This window comes from Rhinatrema bivittatum, chromosome 2, assembly GCF_901001135.1.
Source record: "Rhinatrema bivittatum chromosome 2, aRhiBiv1.1, whole genome shotgun sequence".
NCBI lineage: Eukaryota > Metazoa > Chordata > Amphibia > Gymnophiona > Rhinatrematidae > Rhinatrema > Rhinatrema bivittatum.
In genome coordinates, this window is record NC_042616.1 from 224,217,228 (window position 1) to 224,230,031 (window position 12,804).

Genomic DNA, 12,804 nt, shown 5'->3' on the forward strand with positions numbered 1-12,804 from the left:
GTGCTGGAAGCGGTTGGAGTAGGCCCCAAGGCCCTCCAGTAGGTGGATTCTGTTGGGCACAGACGGGACATGAATCTACATAGTTATGAGAATCTTGCACTATGTTGGGCCACCAGTAATATCTCCGCAACATCTCTAGGGTCCTGGTATGACCCGGATGTCCTGCCAACTTGGAATCATGAACCTATTTCAGAATTCGTTCACCTAACCTACGTGGAATGATAGTTTTCCCAATTGGAACTGTAGTGGTCATGGCAAGAGATACGCAAGCAGGATCTATGATGTGTCTGGGAACATCAGGAACATTCTTTGGTTCGAAGGATCTCGATAGTGGATCAGCAGGAGGTTCTTGGAAACTGGGTAATAACGTAGTTCGAAATTGAACCTTTCAAAGAAGAGTGCCCATCGGGCTTGTCTAGGATTCAAGAACTTCTTTAAGGTGCTCAAGGTTCTTATGGTCAGTAAAAATGGTAAATTTATGTTGCGCCCCTTCCAACCAGGGGCGCCACTCTTGAAGCGCCAACTTGACAGCTAGAGGTTCTCGGTCACCAATGGTGTAGTGCTGCTCTGTAGGAGAGAACTAGTGTGAGTAGAATGAATAAGGTATCAATTTACTCCGATTGCAGAGGTGTCAACTTCTACGACGAATGGACGTCTTGGGTCTGGGTGCTGGAGACAGGGACCAGAACAGAATGCTTCTTTTAGCGTCTAAAAGGTGACTTGTGCTTTGGGAGTTCACACTCGAGTGTTAGCCCCTTTCTTGGTCATGGCAGTGAGTGGAGCAGCTAGGGTAGAATAATTGGCAATGAAGCTCCTGTAATAGTTAGTAAAGCCAAGGAAATATTGTAAGGCCCATAGGCCTACTGGCTGGGGCCAGTCTCAGATACCCTGGACTTTATCTGGATCCATAGAAAACCCTCGATTGGATATGACTACCCTAGGAAGGGTAAATGATTCCACTCAAAGAAGCACTTTTCTAACTTGGCATAAAGATGATTTTCTCTTAGATGTTGGAGTACAATCCGAACATGACCTTGAAGGGATTCAAGATTTTTCGAAAAGATCAGGATGTCATCAAGATATACAACTACAAATGAGTACAGGAGGTCTCGGAGGATTTCGTTCATAAGGCGTTGAAAGACCGCTGGGGCATTGCATAACCCAAAGGACATCACGGTATATTCATAGTGACCATCCATCATGTTGAATGCGGTCTTCCAGATATCTTCAGGTTGGATGTGTACCAGATTGTACGCACTCCTCAGATCCAACTTGGTGAAAATCCGCACCTCTTGAAGGTGGTCAAACAGCTCACTGATAAGGGGCAAGGGGTACCGGTCTTTTTGGGTTATGGCGTTGAGCCCTCTGTAGTCAATACAAGGGAGTAACCCACCGTCCTTTTTCTTGACGAAGAAAAAGCCCGATCCACGGGAGAATCGGAGGGTCGGATAAACCCTTTTTCTAAGTTCTCTTTAATTAATACTCAGACATGGCTAGGGTTTCTGGATGAGACAATGGATAAGTTCTGCCTTTGGGAGGCATCATGCCTGGCAAAAGTTCTATAGGACAATTCAACTTATGTAGCGGAGGTAGAGTGTCAGCCTTCTGTTTCGAGAAGACATCTTCGAATTCCGCATACTGGGTAGGCAAACCAGATAGGGTGGTAGACTTCAAGATGGAGACAGCTGGAGATACTTGGCATAGACATGTCTTCTGGCATTTGGGACCCCACTGCACCAACTGCAGGGCATGCCAATCGAACTAGGGTTCGTGGAGCTGGAGCCAGGGCAGCCCCAGGATGACTGGATGTGTGGAACGTTTAAACACATAGAAGGACATCTCCTCCTTGTGGAGAGTGCCCACGGTAAGACAGATAGCCACTGTTCGATGGGTGATGAGCCCTGGAAGATGTTCACCTTGAATGCAGGCGATGCAAAGGAACACATCTAATGGCTGGAGAGGAATGTTCAGAAGCTTGACGATGTCATCCATGATGAAGCTGCCACTTGCTCCTGTATCGACAAGAGCAGTGATAGTGAAGGAGTGGGCCTCAATGTCCAGAGAGACTAGAAGAAGGAGTTGGGGGCCGGTGACAGTAGTGCCTAAGCTCGGGACCCCCACCGGGCTCAGGCATTGCAGTTTTCTGGACGGACCAGACAGGACTGCCGAAGATGACCGGAAGCACCACAGTAAAGGCAAAGACCCTCCTTCCTCAGACGGAGTCATTTGGTCGGAGACAATCACCCACGGTTCACCTCCATGGGTTCCACCACGGGAGACGGTGGTGGCAATGGAGTCTTGGCTGGAGGGCTCTGAACAAACATGGAGGGCTCTGGAGAGCTGGAAGCCTTTACTTCTAGGTGCCGTTGCCGGAGTCGATAGTCAATCTTCCCGGTGAGGGAAATCAGGTCCTCTAGAGACGTGGGAGTCTCATGGACGGAGAGTTCATCTTTGAGAGCACTGGAGAGTCCATCTAGGGAGATGGCTTGCAGACAATCTTCTTGCCACCCGAGCTCAGTAGCCAGGATCCTGAATTCCACCGTATACTCAGAGAGGGTCCGTGACCCTTGGTGGAGGTGGAGCAGTGTATGGCTGGCTACAGCTTGGCGGCCTGGGTCTCTGAAGGGCTGCCTGAAGAGAGTAACAAACTCGGATAACTTGGAAAGCATGGGATCAGAGCATTCCCACAATGGAGAGGCCCATGCAAGAGCCTTCTCTTCTAGGCGGGAAAGAATGAAGGTCACCTTGGTTGTTTCCTTCGGGAACAAGGAGGGTTGCAGTGCAAATTGCATGAAGCACTGGTTGAGGAAACCACGACAGGAGCGTGGGTCCCCGTTGTATTGTGGAGGTGCAGGGAGGGCCAACGATGCTTTGGGTAGCATAGAGGCCGATAGGCCCACGGGATTGGCCAGGGCTGTATCTTGCAGCTGGGAACGAAGATATTCCACTGAAGAGGCTAGCGATTCCAAAGCCCTGCGATGTTTTTGGACTGTGGCGGCCAAACCCAGTAGGGCTCTGGAGGCGGGAGACTCCGCCTGGTCCAAGGCCTTGGCAACCTGTTGCGCTTGGAGGTGGATCCTTGTCCTGGAGTAGTGTGGAACAGCTCCCTGGTAGAGAACAGGAAGCACCTGCCCCCAGGGGGTGGAGCACTTTAGGAGACAGAGGCTAAGATGAACTTCACCACTGGAAGCCCGTGGTCCCTCCGGGTGGAGCCCGTAGGGACCCGGGCTGCTTGGACTTAGGTGGGCTTCGCAGGGTCTCCCGAGAGGTAGTAGAGAGGCATGTCCATGAGCAGCAAGGGAGCGTGGTCGGTCACTAGACTGTAGACCTGGAGAACCAAGGAAGGCCAGTACAGCGTAGGTGATGACAAGGCAAGGGACAAGCCAGAATCAGAGACGTGGTCAATGGCAGCCGGGGTCAGTTCCGAGGATCAGTCCAAGGAGAAGTCGATGAAGCAAGGGTCAGAGTTCCAGAGGTCAGACAAGGTCATAAGGCAGGCAGAGGTCAAGATCCAGGCAGCGAACTGTGGTAAGACCTGCAGTTTTCTCACTTGAGACTATATGGGAAACTATAGTAGACATGAGACTTACTATATTACAACAATTGCTTTCTGTTAACGCTAAATTTAAAGAGTTGGAGGATAAAATCAAGGTGCTATCTAATACAAATACAGAGATGGAACAACAAGTATCTTCTATTAGAACTCAAATAAATGGAATACAGCAAGTTCAGTCAGCCATGACCAGAGAAAGAAACAACTTGTCTTTGAAAATGGAAAATTTGGAAAATATGGTCAAAAACAGAAACCTGAGATTTAAAAATTTTCCTCAAGTACCGTTAAACCCTCCTAGAGAGGTATTTAAAAGATACCTTATGGAAATTCTCCAAGTTACAGAAAATGCAGTCCCACCAATTTCAAAAATTTTCTACTTGCCAGAGTTTAGAAGAAATGAAGAACAAATTGAAGGAGCAGCACCTTTAATGCCAGTTTGTGAGCAAGCACTGAATATTTCAGCCGTTTTGGAGACCTTGGATACTGAATTGGTTCCTGCGACGTTGATAGTGTCCTTAGCACTTGAGCCGGATAAGGAATAGCTAATGAGACTGTGTCTTAGGCATAGCAATGATTTGTTCTTAGGATGCAAAGTTAGAGTGTTCCTGATGTCTCACGTGAGACCCAAAAAAGGAGGAAAGCTTTTCTCCTATTGAGACCACAGGTCTTGCAAATTGGGGGGGGGGGGGGGGCTTTTTCCTAAAATTCCCCTGTAAGTGCATGGTGAAGTATAATAATAATACATATGTATTTTTCAATCCCCCACAATTAACACAGTTCCTGATAGGAAAACCCCCCGTGATACCAGCAGAGTCCAGCTTAAATACACGAAGCTCCTCATAAATGGAAAAGGGCTGCTGTTAGTCTATTGAGAGATTTCTTTGTTTGTATAAATATTTCTTTAGGTTGAGATAGCTCCTCCCCCCTCTATGAGGACTTTATTTAGAGAGAGGAATAAAGAATTGCTTGGAGATATTGCTTGAAATGTAAAGAATTCTATTCGCTATATTTCTGTTCAAGATTTCTACCTTGTAGTTACTGAAAAATGCATAAATTAAAAAAAAATGTTTTGGGCTGCACCCCTCTAGTGCAAGCAAAAGCACTTTTAAAATTTGCAGGTTCCATTTTGAGGTTGTGCTGGCCCGCAGATTTTGAAAGTGCGTTTTCTTGTGTGGCAGACTCTCCCAGTCTGGCCATCAGATGTCACTGTCTCTGTCTCAGAACACACGTTGTAAAGAGCCAGCCATACCCCTCAGTCCCTCCCACCTGGATTGGATGCCTGAAGACTATTTAGCCCAGCCAACTTAATACACCACGGGGTTCAGTTTGAGGAAGCAGTCAAGGAGTAAAGATGTATTTTTTCCACACTATGAGGCCTCTCAGCTTCACCCAAAGGAGTTTGGTTTAGAAGTGGCACTTCCAGTGCACTCCCTGCCTGAGGGCCCTTCTTATAATTTACAGAGAGGTAGACTTTTACGCCTGATTCACTTTAGGGGCAAAAGACCTATGAGCCCTCTCTAAACCCTAGGTGGGCAAGCACCAGTGATGGACACTGCTGTGAGAGACAGTAAAGGCAGAGGTGATATCCAGTTTAAGCTTTAAAGTAGTTTTTGGACTTGTGGGAAGGTTTTGGATCTCCCTACCCCACTGGGATTTCAGAGCAGAGAACTTACCTGATGCCACTAACAAGAGACATTCCCCAGAAAGATCAGAGAATAAGGATGAAATAATCTTTAAAGAAGGAAGAATAAGAGCAGGAGACCCCTTCCAGATCTCTACAGCTACAGGACCAGGACAGGCTGGGTGCCTGAGAAGATGTTCAAATGTAGGATTCTTCAGTAAAGCTGGGGACATCTCCACTAGGATTCCCGCACAGCCGCTGGGAGAGTTTGTGCCATAAATTCACCATGGGCTCTACCCAGAGATCTGGTAAAAGGACACCTACCTACCCAGAATTTTACCTGTACCATTAGACAGATGTAAATTCACACTTCTGGATAATGGGCTCTAATTTATGAGTATTAATCAGTAAACTTTATTTAACACCCAGACCTGGTCCTTTTTGAATTTTTATAGCCTCTCTCCTCATGGGAAGCACTAAATGAGTATTCACACACTGACAACCTTTTAACGTCACCTGGCCCATAAGCAAGACCTTCCCCCCACAAAAAGAATGCCCCCCTCATGGGATTGAGAGTTGAGCATGGGATGGATTTGCACTGGAGCAGCCCCAAAGAAATAAAGTAGTTATGTGCCCTTAGGAGAACCAATCCTCCAAAAATTGGTTACACATGTACACAAAACAATTCGCGGGCCAGCACAACCTCGAAGTGGCACTTACAAATTTTGAAATTGTTTTTTCTTACACACTAAACAACCTGATTAGAGCTGGAGGAGGAAGAAGTGATAGCGATACCAGCACAGTAGCTTTCTTCTCAGGAAGAAGGCAGAGTGAGGAGCAGTACAGCATTAACAGTGGCAAAGCAAAGCCTCCATTCCTGATCTAGCCGGAGTCTCCCACGTTGGCCACAGTGAGTGAAAGGAAGCTCTCTGGTGAATTAAGGCAGGCGGTCTGGGTTAGTTTAGTGCTTGCTTGCTGCAGTGAGGAGAATGAGCATGTGCCAGCATGAAAGCCATCTTTTTAGTATGGGTTCGCAGTTCAATGGCATGCAAATGGTCTGTGAGTAATAAAAAAGTATGCGTTTTACTTAAATTCACAGGCCATTTGCATGTCATCAACTTACCATGCTAGTAAACCAAAGTCTGTGCTAAAATCTTGCTTTGATTTCAGTGCAGAATTTATTACATCTGCTCCTAAGATTTCAACAAATAAGCTACCTGTGGTTATGTGTGATATTAGTCCAGCTTGTAATTTGACCACTGTAGCACATCACACTTTACAAACTTTTCTGTTGACTTTCATGATCACTAGATTGTCTGCATCAGACTTAAGGAGTGACTTTTTTAAAAATCTTGATTGTAGGACGCCTGAAGTCTGCCTTGAGTGAATACATTTCTAAACTTGAAGGCGTGAAATTGATGAGGAGTAACAAGAGGTTAGGTGCTATCAAGGGTCGCATGCTTGGAGCAGCACGTGCAACAGGGGATGTACTGGTGTTCTTGGACTCCCATTGTGAATGTCACCGGGGCTGGTTAGAGCCGCTGCTGGACAGAATAGCCAGTGACAGGTAAAACAAAAAAACTGATTTTTTAAAACATAGATCTGAAATTTAAAATCTACTTTATTTTTCCTGTGATTCATTGAATGTTTAACACATGCATTCCCATAGTTATTAGCATTTACAGTCTAATTCATACATTTTTGTCTTCCTTCTTTGTATTGTACAGTAGGGATGTGAATCGTTTTTTGACGATTTAAAATATCGTCCGATATATTTTAAATCTCAAAAATCGTTAGAGGCGATATTTAATAGGAATTCCCCCGATTTATCGTCAAAAATCGTAAATCGGGGGAAGGGGGAGGGGAAGGGGGAAGGGCGGGAAAACCGGCACACTAAAACATCCCTAAAACCCACCCCGACCCTTTAAAATAAATCCCCCACCCTCCCGAACCCCCCCAAAATGTCTTAAATTACCTGGGGTCCAGTTGGGGGGTCCCATTGTGATCTTCCACTCTCGGGCCATGGGTGCGTTGATAGAAATGGTGCTGGCGCCATTTTGCTTCCTGTCCCCCGACATCAGGAGCGTAGGAGATCGCTCCCGGACCCCCGCTGGACCCCCAGGGACTTTTGGACAGCTTGGGGGGGCCTCCTGACCCGCACAAGACTTGCCAAAAGTCCAGCGGGGGTCCGGGAACGACCTCCTGCACTCGAATCCACATCAAGATTTTCTGTTATTTTCTTTGCAGACAGAAATGCGCTTTTGTACTCCATCTCTGATATTTTTCATAAAATTTTAATATCTCTGTATTAGCTCAGTGGCTTTGATGAAATCAGCAGCATAATTTTGCATCGCCTTGCTGAGGATTGCAACTTGGTACAATATGTCATACCAAATACACATCAACAACATATGGCGCCGGCCGTACGGCAACACGATTCAAGTGCAGGAGGTCGTTCCCGGACCCCCGCTGGACTTTTGGCAAGTCTTGTGGGGGTCAGGAGGCCCCCCCAAGCTGTCCAAAAGTCCCTGGGGGTCCAGCGGGGGTCCGGGAGCGATCTCCTATGCTCGTGACGTCGGGAGATAGGAACCAAAATGGCGCCGGCGCTACCTTTGCCCTGTCAAATGACAGGGCAAAGGTAGCGCTGGCACCATTTTCTATCAACGCACCCGTAGCCCGAGAGTGGAAGATCACAACGGGACCCCCCCACTGGACCACAGGTAATTTAAGACATTTGGGGGGAGTTCGGGAGGGTGGGGGATTTATTTTAAAGGGCCGGGGTGGGTTTTAGGGATGTTTTAGTGTGCCGGTTTTCCCGCCCTCCCCGATTTACGATTTACACGATATTTACAAAAACAAAACCGCGACGATTCGATTCCCTCCCCCCCAGCCGAAATCGATCGTTAAGACGATTGATCACACGATACACATCTCTTTGACCATAATTCACAAGTCCATTCACACCCATAACTCCAACTGGCTCGACCTCCCTTTCACTGCCCCCCTGTCCACCCGAGCCACCAGATCCACCAACAAAGGCACCCTACATGTCCAATCCTTGAAATTGGCTCATCTCTCCTCCACCCGCGACCGTGCCATATCTATTGCCGGTCCGGCTCTCTGGAACTCCCTACCTGTCCACATGCGACTTGAACCTTGTGCAGTTAAATTCAAAAAGAAACTAAAAACTCTCCTGTTCAACCATGCCTACACAGAATAATTCCTTCCACTCCCCCCTCGTAGTCTCCCCATTCAGGTGACTCCCTCTCCTTATATTAAGGAGACATTCATTGTAAATTGTAAATTGTTTTGGTTATGATTTTCTTGTTTTCCCTGTCCTTCCTACTGCCTCTATGTTCTACCCTCTCCCAGTTACATCCCCCTTGTTGAAATGTATTTTCCAATCTTTCAGTTGTTATGTGAACCGGTATGATGTCCCCACTAATACCGGTATATAAAAGTTTCTAAATAAATAAATAAATAAATAAATAAATAAATATTGTACAGCTTATATAATGTTAGTATGAGTGGGGTGTTCTGAATCAGGTAAACATCTGTGATTTTTCCTATTCAGGCAGCTAAATTTTTTTTCCAATCAGTCCTCAAGACAAAGATTCTTTAAGTTTGAAATTATTTATTGTACAAGTAAATTCTACTCACAATTGTTGCATTTCAAACATGAGCTCCTAATATTTATTTTTATTTAAACTCTTTTCTATACCGTCGTTAAGCTAGAAGCCGTCACAACGGTTAACAATAAGGCACTTAAAAATGTAGCTTTATTTTAACATCTAGACAGGTGCCTGTAAGGTACGGTACAAAGTTTCATAATAGCTATAAGATGCTAGGTGAGGTTGTGTGTTTAGGTTTATCAGGTCGGTTCAAAATTATTAATAATCTACATGTTATCTGTTACTGCTTAAAAGTAAAAAACACTCATAATGAGTAGGGGTGTTGTGTCAAAGCACAGACTCATCGCTTTCTGCAATTCTTTGGATTCTATTCTCCCTTCTCTTTGTGGTATGCATGTTTAAATAGCCATGTTTTTAGGCTCTTTTTGAATAGTTTGATGTCTTTTTGCAGTCTGATTTCTGATGGCATGGTGTTCCATAATGTAGGCCCTGCTAATGATAGGGCTCTATCCCTTACTTGAGTTAGTCTTGCAGTTTTAACGGAGGGAATAGTTAATAATGCCTTGTTTGCAGATCTCAGGTTCCTGTTGGGGACGTGTACTTTCAGTGCAGTGTTTAGCCATTCTGTCTTTTCAACATGGATTAATTTATGTATGGTACATAGTGATTTGTATTGTATTCTCTGTTCAATGGGTAGCCAGTGTAGTTCAATTAGGGTATCAATGATATGGTCCCTTCTATTTTTTCCAGTCAGAATTCTTGCCGCTGTGTTTTGCAGTATTTGGAGTGGTCTAATTGTTGTGTATGGTAAGCCTAGGAGTAGGGCATTACAATAGTCCTAGGCAAAGATCTTTGGTAACTGGAGACAGGGTAGCAGGAGAAGGAGGTCTCTTGTGTTACAGGAGTTAGTTTATGGTAGAGGTAGGAAGCTTGAGGGATATGAGGCTGATTTAGTCTTCAGATGAAGGCAGTAAGAGAGAAGGTAAAAAACCCGATCATTTCAGGGACTTTTACAGAGTAGCCTGTGACTTCTAAGGGCACGGTATATGAGGTCACTTTGAGAAACATCATATAATCTTCAATCCACTACACACATACTCAGGATTGTTTTATCTTAGTCATGTAAGGAAGCAATAGAACTCTTCAGAGTACTTGAATGTTGTGCTGTCCTCTAGATCAGTAAAAAGATGGAAACTTTTGATTTACCACTTGTCTGGACTACCATAAAGTCCTTATGTGTCACCTGATGGGAATGCCATATTAACTGTCTTAGACTGAAATCTAATTTAGCAGAGATGTGCCAGGTATTGATTGCTTTATCTGAAGAACATCATGCGGAACCAAGTATCTGTCACAAAATCATTACATTCTCTCAGCAAATCGTTTACTTCAAATTCATGTTGTTGATGTGTATTTGGTATGACATATTGTACCAAGTTGGAATCCTCAGCAAGGCGATGCAAAATTATGTTGCTGATTTCATCAAAGCCACTGAGCTAATACAGAGATATTAAAATTTTATGAAAAATATCAGAGATGGAGTACAAAAGCGCATTTCTGTCTGCAAAGAAAATAACAGAAAATCTTGATGTGGAGCCTGCTTTTAAAAACATTCTCATGTCTGATGAAAAAGTCCCTTTTTGTTATGAGGGGCAGGTTGACTAGTTTCACAGATCCTAAAGAGAACTTCAAGATAGAATTCTTCAATGTTTTGGTGAATATGGCTGTTACTTCTTTGAATGAGTGTTTCCTGTTGTGCTTCCCGGCTGCGTGGGTGCCGCAACCGGTCCTGCTCACCTGGCATTACCGTCCACTAGTGCAGGCTTACTTGCTGCCGCTAACCCCCGGCGTCCCCGTCGCTCACTGTGGTCTCCCTTGGCGTCTCCGTCCCTGCAGGCTTCACAGCAGAGCTCCCGTTGGGGCTCCGCGTCCTCGGTCGGCTCAGCCCCGCCCCTAGGCGCGTGTACGGCCAACCTCATGATATTTAAAGGGCCCAGCATGGGAAACCTCCGGGAGACACGCCCCGATGATGTCATCAGCCTTCCATATATAAGTCAGGGCTCAAACCCCTGATCCCTGCTTTGGCAATCGGGTCGACACCGTTGATGTAGTGAGTTTGCTTTCGTGTTCCAGTGTCTCCTGTTCCAGCGTCTCCTGTTCCTGTGTTCCTCCTCCCATGTCTTTCTCAGGTAGTACCTATCCGGACTGACTTCTTGGTACTGACCTTTGCCTGCCTGACCATTCTTCTGCCTGCTGCCTGGAACCAACCCTCGCTTGCCACGACTACGCACAGACTGACTCTGGTATTGACCCCCATTTTGGCTGACCTCTCTTGGACTGATATTCTGGCTTTGACCCTTGCGCTTCTCTCGGACACTCTCTTCCGTCCCCCAGTGACCATCGGGCCTACGCACTAGGATGGACCTGCAGGCGCTGCCTGTCTCATCCAGAGGACCTCTTTGAACTGTTGCCTTCCCGAGGTCTCCGGAGCTTCCGGTTCTGGTCTAGTCCACTCACTCTGCATCAGCCGTGCACCCTTGCTCGTGGTGGGCACACCTCTCCACTACCTCTCTGGGAGACCACCAGAGGCCCATCTAAGTCCAGATGGTCCGGGTACCCAAGGGCTCAACCTGCGGAAACCCTGGACTGTTATTGGTGAAGCTCCAGCTAGCCTCTTTCTCCTTCTGTGCTCCACCTCCAGGTGGCAGGCGCTTTCTGGGTCCAACCAGAGGGCCGTACTAATCCTGCACCAGGCCAAGGGTCCACCTCCAGTGCAACATTTCCATCAGCTGGAAAATCACAGTAAGAGTTATAGATTGTTATACAGTGTGGAAGCTCTCCAAAAAAGAAATGGATTCATGTAATATTGCTTCCATCTACAAAGGGCTATGATGACTGGCAACAGATTGGATGTAAGATATTTCTGAAGTGCTATGGAATACCCAAAGTCCCTTTCCTCAATATGTGACACCCATCCACATGCTAAATTTCATGGGGAAAAAAAACAGTCTGACATGATGCTTTCCCTAATGTTTGCACAGCTGTATGGATACTGCTGACAATTCCTGTTTCTGTGGCATCAGAGAATGCTATGTTTTAAAGCTGAAATGAATGAAAACTTAGATAGTCAAGTATAGAATGAGAAACCAACTTCTCTAGTTCTCTTATTCATTGAAAGTGATGTTTTGAAAAGCGTGTGAAACTTTGAAAATTGACGAAACTTCTGCACGATTTTGCCAGCTAGCTTATGAGCGATGTTGCAAAATTATCCCCCGAGAGCGCAATTTCCAAACTGCCTGCAGAAGTGTAAAGTCTGAGGGTATATTTCTCCTGCGGACCTTGCACCAGTTTTCACAGAAAAAAACTTTCCCTGTGAAAATTGCCTGTGAAAATGTACCAGCAGAATCCTGTGCAGACTTTTTGTGCAGGTTACTTTTTCCTGGTAAAGGTATGCACTTACTTTTAAAAGTTCAAAAGTACATGTGTGCTCCCTTCCCATTCCAGCCCTGGGAGTGCCTCCCCTCACTGTGATCAAAATGACGCATGCAATGGAATTATCCTCATAACTTTAACCCAAACATAGGGTAGACAGATTTTCAAAGACCCCATTTCCACGAATCGTTAGCTATTTACCTGCAAAAATGGGTTTAGAAAATTGCCCTCATGTTGGACGCGTGGTAATACTTGCAGAAAAAATGATTGAACTCATGCTTATTCCACCATTTTTCTGTAAATGTTTCTATTAGAAATCGAATTGTTTCCCCTGTCCAAGATGTGATTGATTGGAAGACTTTTCAGTATCACCGCTCTGCTGACCTGCGACGTGGGGCATTTGACTGGAAATTAGATTTTCATTGGTCACCACTTCCTGAGCGTGAAGAGAAGGTACGCCAAACTCCCATCAGTCCTATCAGGTAAAAGCTCTCTGTTTACCAGGATTAATTAGTTCCTCCACACATACTTGGCATGTACTGATTGGTGACTATACAACCTTCAGC

The 12,804-nt window shown here is 45.6% G+C and overlaps 1 protein-coding gene across 11 annotated transcripts in view; it reads left to right on the forward strand.

Moving 5' to 3' along the window:
• Positions 1-12,804, forward strand: part of GALNT15 (polypeptide N-acetylgalactosaminyltransferase 15) — a 129,880-nt gene that overhangs the window by 33,034 nt on the left and 84,042 nt on the right. For 9 of the 11 annotated variants that reach the window (XM_029589221.1, XM_029589220.1, XM_029589228.1 and 6 more), the window contains exons 3-4: positions 6,537-6,741; positions 12,553-12,720. In XM_029589221.1, coding sequence (XP_029445081.1) covers positions 6,537-6,741; positions 12,553-12,720 — 373 coding nt within the window. The remainder of the gene's footprint in view (positions 1-6,536; positions 6,742-12,552; positions 12,721-12,804) is intronic. The other 2 variants (XM_029589223.1, XM_029589224.1) reach the window with 1 other exon arrangement.